This window comes from Lemur catta, chromosome 25, assembly GCF_020740605.2.
Source record: "Lemur catta isolate mLemCat1 chromosome 25, mLemCat1.pri, whole genome shotgun sequence".
NCBI lineage: Eukaryota > Metazoa > Chordata > Mammalia > Primates > Lemuridae > Lemur > Lemur catta.
The window spans coordinates 12,313,511-12,320,379 of NC_059152.1; the positions used below are offsets into that span (position 1 = coordinate 12,313,511).

A 6,869-nucleotide genomic window follows, 5' to 3' on the forward strand; every position below is an offset into this window, starting at 1 on the left:
CGCCATTCCCCAGTCCCCCGCTCCGTGTGCTCTTTGCCCGCCTGGGCTCCCTTGAGGGCAAATCTGGCTGCCACCACCCTCTGATGTGCCCTGGCTTTGTGCGCTACCCACCCCCCTGCCAGCACAGCTGTGTTTGACAAGAGGGCAGTGCTGGGGACAGGGCCATCCCGCCCGGGGTCCCACGGGGCTGCTGAGGCAGGCGTGGAAGTGCTGAGCAGCGGGGCCTTGTGGAGGGAGTCGGGCCACACTTGCGATTGCCCTGCCACCCTCCACCCCCCATGTCACCAGCCAGAGACCCTGCACCTCCGCGCCCACCCCCGCCCTCTGCTCCTGACTTCACAGACGTCTCTCAGACACGACGCAGAGCCCCCAGCTCCCCCGAATGGAAACACGGGGGTGAGGGAGGGAGGACCAGACCGAGGGGACAGTCTCAGGTGCAGACAAAGGAAAGGGCAGAACAGATCCTGAAAATGAATCCGCGGGAAGGATAGCAGCTTGGTGGACCCGAGTTAAGGCCAATAAAGGGAGTATCCAGCCCCAGCCAGAGGCCGTGGGATGAGGCGTGGGCCGGGTGGCCGGGCACCTTTGCAGGGGGGACGTAGGGCAGGGGCGTGTGTGTGACGGGGCCTGGCCTGTGGCTCAAGGTCTCACCCAGCGTTGGCGGCAATGCTGGAGGGTCAGCGGGGAAGAAGACAGACGACCTCTTGGAGCCGGGACCTGAGACTCCGGCGTCCCTGGGCGGGTCTCGGTGGCCCCGGTCCCAGGAGTGGAGACCTCTGGAGGGGAGACAAGGGTGCCCTCCAGCCTGGTCTGCACATCCGGCTTTTATCTTGGAGGACTCTAACTTTGGCAAAAAGCGGGTGAGTTGTGGGCTACAGAGTCACACCTGAAACCAGGTGGGTCAGACTCCAAGGGCGGGCCCCCTGGGGCGACGGGGAGAGGATAGTGCTGGGTGCAATCTGTAGCAGTAGAAAGAACAAGGACTGACACTTCTTATTTACGTGCCAGGCTCTTTGCTGAGTGCTCTACGTGGGGTGACACAGCTGATCCCCACAGTGACGCCACAGGTAAGGTGCCCTGTTGTCCCCATTTTATGGAAGAGCAAACTGAGTCCCTGTGGTGGCTGCTGTGATTCACCTCTCAGACCCCTTCACGGCGGAGGGCGTGTCCCCGCTGCCGGGAGCGCTGGCCTCTTTGGAACTTGCTGAGAAAGCGACCTGTGGAGGTCACACGCCTCAAGGGCATCCGTATCCGAATCCGATGACACATCCACAGGTCTACAAACACGGAGGCCCCGTCACCCCACCCCGGACAACTCTGAGGGACCATCCCAGCTCCAGGTGCCCCCGTGCTTGACTGGGCCTTCACGGGACCACCCCGCAGCCCCTTCCCTCCCGCGGATGTGACCCTCCGAGCACCCTGATGCGCGGGTCACAGAGGCTCGGCCAGCCGCAGGGAGCGCTGTGGCGGTGCCGGTTCGACCCAGGCTGCCTGCCCCTTTCAGCTCCCTGGTGACCTGCGTCCCGGCTGGGTGCGGGCAGCTCCCACTGGCCCTGCAGGCAGAGGGTGGTGGTTGGCAGAGCTGGGCTCTTCCTCTGCCCCTGTTCCTTCGGGCAGGGAGGGGCACCTCCCCCCACCGTGACATTAACCCCTGGGCCCGAGGGTAGGAGGGGATAACAGTGACACCCGCTCTCAGGGCCGTCTGGGATTAAGTGAGGTGATCCTGGCAGGCAGCACATGTCGCCGGGCCAAGGAGCGTTGGCCGTCATCCTTGCTCGGAAGGTGCCAGACGACGGTGCCAGACGGTGCCAGACGGTGCGGTGAAGCTGATGGAGCCGTGGGAACAGGATAAATGAGCCCCCGCCCTTGTGGAGGAGGTAGGCTCCGAAAAGGGGACCGGCAGACACACAGGGTGTGACATCACCACGGCAGCAGGGCCGAGGCAGACAACTGAGTGTGCCTGGGGGAGAAAGAAGGTTTCGCCGGGGAGGCCATTGAGTCAAAGTTTCGCAGGCACAGAAGAGCCTTTCCGATCAAGGGAGCGTTCATGGGGGGACACGGAATGCTGCAGGGTGTCCCCCCTCCCCGAGGACGGAGCCCAGGCTGCGCTCGAGGCAGAGGCTGCTGGGAGCCTGTGCTTCCTTCCTGGGCAGCACTGAGCCAGCCCAGGTGCTGAGCAGAGGGGGTGACTTGAGCGCTTGGGGGCAGCAGGGAGGTGGCTCGGGCTGCGTCCGGAGGCAGCAAGACCAGTCAGGGGCAAGGAAGCCAGCGGGATCTCTGGGAAGGGCTGAATCATTTGGAGACGGCCCGTCAGACTTGGTCACTGCAGCAGCAGAGGCAGCTGCCCACGGACCGGGCAGGGCAGGACAGCGTCACACTGGGGCCCGGACCCTCTGTCTCCGGGTCAGCTGCTGCCTCTGGTGCCAGAATAGGGCTGCGCCCCTGTAGGTCCCCAACAGCAATAGGTTTCATAAATAAATGTCCCCAGGAAGTTTCCTGAGTCCTTTGAGCCTTAGTTTTTGAACCTCTGACATTAAACCATTTTAAAGATTCAGATTGATAAAGTATGAATCTGCTTTTTAAATTTTTTTTATTGTTTTGTAGAGACGGGGTCTCCCTATGTTGCCTAGGCTGGCCTCAAACTACTAGCCTCAAGCGATCCTCCCACCTCAGCCTCCCAAAATGCTAGGATTGGTTACAAGCACGAGTCACTGCGCCCAGCTGTGAACCTGCTTTAATAAATCCAAATAAACTGCCATTCAAGTTTCTAAAATTCCAATGTCCCGGTGACTCTGGAGTACTTACTTTTCATTTTGGGCAGCTTTTTATTTTTTTCCCTCCACCGTGTTGGAAAAGAGGGAGACAGTTAAGGGGAAGAGCTAGGATGAGTAAGCGCCAGGCTCCTCCGTGCAGAGAAAGGGTGAGGTTTTCCTATCAGAAGGGAGACCTATTAGAAGGTACCAGAAGAGATGCGGGAAGGACAGGGAGGCCACAGGGCAGACCAGGAGTGGGGAGCTTCGAGTGGAGACCAGTCTTGTCCTGCGCATCATGCCGCCTGCGGGCGGCTCTCACCCTTGCATTTTATTCACTCTGAGTCGATTGCACACTCCTCTAGCACGAGAATTATATCCACCATGCCCTGACGCCGACTCTCAATGACAGGCTTGGGAGCAGCCGACCCAGGGCATCTGCAGCCCCAGGGCAACGTCGTGTGCCCGGTGGCAGACATCACCAATGGATCACAGCAGTTACTGAGAGTTAATCAGATTTGCCAGCCCTCAACATGGAAACTGGCCAGCGTTCTCCGTGAGTCCCTGATGCTCATTAGTGGCAGCCCTGACTCTGTTTTCCTGAACCCCAGGCACAGAATGGAATTGCCAGGTCACAGCTCCTGTGTCTCCTGTCATCACTGTTCACAGGCACGTGGCCACTGTCCCCTGAAGCCAGGCACCGCCTAAGTAGGGGAAGGAGAGCATCACTGGGCAGGTTCCTGGAGGTGCAGCCCCCTCCTGGCTGGGAGAGGTCATGGGTGATTCCCAGGAGGAGCCAGGTGACCTCAGCAGGGGAGGCTGGGAGAGGAGGGCCTGCAGTCACAGGGGAGGAGTCAGAGCAAGGGCAGGACGCAGGTCTGAGGAGCACTGGCTGGGAGCACCCGGAGCCCTGGCTGTTTGCTGAACCTACACACACAGGTGCACTTTGGTGCATGCAGGATTCTGTAGTCCAGGCCGATTTCCATTTAAAATAAGAGACATGCAATCGAGGTCACTAACCCCAGCCCCCTAAGCAGGTGCTTCCACCCTTTTCCTGTCAAACCCCCATAGAAAACACGGATATTTGCATGGCACCCTGGGGTAAATGAAAAAGCTGCAGGGGCCAGAGGCAACAAGGGGCTTTGCCCGCCTGGGGCCGAGGGGATCCACTCTGTTTTCCAGGGCTCCTGATTCCCGGCACCTAAGGGAATCGCAGTTACAAACGTGCCCACAGCCTGCAGCCTGGGACAGCTGCCCATGTGCCATTTGTCCACAGGCTCAGGGCTGGAAATACGCCCAGCAAGACCTAAGGGGTGTGGACAGTGCCCCTTAGGGGGGACTATTTTGTGTACTGTAACTGTTTTGTATTTTGGAAATGTTCCTTGTCCTACTTAGCAGAGCATGATCTACTACTCCTGCCAAAAAAGTGCAACCCCCACACGATCTGCCAGTGTCCTGACCTCACACTGCTGCCAGCCACACGCAGAGAATCGGAACCTGCTGTAGAGGCTTTAGGTTTCCATGAGAAACATGCCTGGGAGCTTCCGTTCCAGCCCTGCTGAGCGCTCGTTTCGAGTTACCCCACGTGTGGGGCACCTTGTTGGGACTTCATGTTCTATCCGTATGTGAGGATCAATTACCTGGTAGGTGAATGTGTGCGTGTGCATGTAGCTGCACACACACACACATGCACACATGCACACACAGTCACACACATGCACACACATGCATATACGTGCACGGTCAAATGCAAACACGCAAGTGCATGCACACACACGCATACACCCCACACTGCCTGCAACGGGAAACAGCAATAAGACCTTCCCGCTTCATATGTAGCAGGTTATGTTCACTCTGGCCCTGTGCCGGAAGAGCACAGAGGTTTTGTGTGTGCACATTTTAAAAATGAACATGCTGTGCATTTCAAACATCCGCATTATGTTATTGTTGGGAGATAGGAAGCGGTTATGGCGATTCCTTTGCTACTTAGAAGTAAGATGGGATTCAGAGCTAACAATAGTGATGGTAATAATAGCAGTAATAGCAGTAATGACCGCAGTGGTCATTTGTTGAAAGCCTGTGCACTGGACACGGGCCCACATTAGTCCTTGCAGTTCCCATCCTACAGGTGGAGACTGAGGCTCAGGAAGTTAAGTGACGTGACTGCAGACGTGAGGCAAATTAGCAGCAGGAGGCACCAGAACTCAGGGTCTCCCGTGTGGCTCCAGCACCTCTGCACGGCCCCCCCCGGCCCAGAAGCCACCTGTCCCCACAGGAGCCACTCCCAGGCCAGCACCCACCCGGCGGGGAGCCAGGCAGCTCCGGGTCAGGGGTAGCGCCCTGACTAATCCACACTGCAAATATTGGCACAGTGTCGCAGGCACCAGCTGGTGACTCCTGGGGCCCACACCCTCCAGACTGCCGGGTGGGCGGCTCCCCACCCCGATTCTCCTCCAGGAATGGGGGCCTTCTCGCCCTGGGGAGAACATCCCGCCTCCCGCTGTTCCACTCCGCACACGTTTGCTGGGAACTCGCTGAGCCAGACATCGACCCGCACTGAGCGTCCTCGGCTCTGGGCCAGAGGCTGCAGGCACTGCACATACGTGACCGTGGCGCCGTCACACACGCAGGGGGACAGGCAGTCTCTGAACCCAGACGTGTCCTTTTGGATAAAGCTTTGACTCTTGCTCTTTGCCTACTGACAAGACCCTCTCCGACTGCAGGTCCCCGGGCTCAGTGGGCGTCAGGGAGCTCGGCGCAGGGTGGGAGAGCGGCAGGCGTCCCGGGCACCCACCCCAGGGCATCCCAGGCCCGCACATCCTTTCCTGCCTCCAAACTCGAAGTTTGCAGCGGTGGGCTCAGACGCCGAGCCTCGCTCAGACTGAGGGTACATCCCGCCCTCCCAGCCCCTCTTCCCACTTTCTCCTCCCCAGGAGCTTGCCGCCCCCTCCCCAGGCCACCAAGCCTCAGCGTCCCCTGGGCCCCCACCCTACTCGCTCCACTCACCCCCGGCCGTTTCCACATGAAGGGGACCTGGGGCCTCTCACTGTAGAACAGCGAGGAGTTGTCAGCCGGGAAGTCTGCGTCCTCAAACAGGATGCCTCCCTGCAGGCACTCCTGCCTCAGTTGCTCGAAGCTCTGGCCTGAAGAGTGGGTGGGCCGGGCATCCTTGGGGACCGGGTGCGGCTGGGGCCCGGGGGCCCGGGAGAGGTAAGGCATGGCTGCTCCCCGGCTGCAGGCTTGGGGGGGCCGTGGAGGGGAAGGAAGCGGAGGAGCCGCTGCGTGTGCCGGTCCAGAAGGAGCAGCTCCGAGGGCCCCTGGGCCGCGCGGCCCTCGCCTCCACCTGTTTGCCCGGCCCCTCCCTGCGAGCCTGAGACGGGACACGCCCTGATGGCAAACTGCAGAGAGAGCCGCTGCCCGCTCAGGGCTCCTGCGGACCCCGAGTCGGCTCTGGGGCCCTCTGGTTCCGGGCAGAGGTGGCACATCTGCTGGGGGCCCTGGAGACACCCAGGGGAGAGAGGGTTGGTCCCCGAGGAAAAACAGCGAGAAACCCGGTGCGTCCAGGAGGTGGCAGGGACAGAGTGTGCTGCGTGGCCTTGAGTCACAGATCCTGATGGCCGACTTTTGCAGCTGACAGGGAGCTTGGGGGATCCTAGTAGGACATGTTAAGTGAATGTAGCTTGCACGGATCTTGCAAAATCCCATTCTGACTGAGAGCAGGGCTGGCGACTTTTCCTGTGGAGGGCCGGGCAGTGACGCCTTGCTGCTCTGTGGGCCCTGCGGTCTGTGGGGCACCTGGTCACCTTTGCTGTTGTCGCGCCAAAGCAGCCGCAGCGGCCATGCAGATGAACAGGCATGGGCACGGCACAATAAAACTTTATTTACAAAAGCAGGTGGGGGGCCGGATTCCTCCAACGTGACCCCTGGTACAGGGGACCTCACAGAGGACATGCACTCCTTCTCCAGAGCACTCGTGCCTCTGCTCTCCAGATAGCACATTAATTAATTTCCTTTCCGTGTGAGACCCTACAAATAAGACCCCACATGTGAGAAAAACATGAAGGTCAGAGGACGGAGGCAGTTAATAAGAGTATTAGCCACCACTGGAAGCACTTTACA

General features: G+C 59.7%; 1 protein-coding gene across 3 annotated transcripts in view; it reads right to left on the bottom strand.

Annotated features, from left to right (window-relative positions):
• CAPN9 (calpain 9) overlaps positions 1-5,969 on the bottom strand; it is a 42,752-nt gene extending 36,783 nt beyond the window's left edge. For all 3 annotated transcript variants that reach the window (XM_045537293.1, XM_045537292.1, XM_045537291.1), the window contains exon 1: positions 5,757-5,969. In XM_045537293.1, the coding sequence (XP_045393249.1) occupies positions 5,757-5,969 (213 nt within the window). The remainder of the gene's footprint in view (positions 1-5,756) is intronic.
• Between the last annotated feature and the right edge of the window lie 900 nt (positions 5,970-6,869).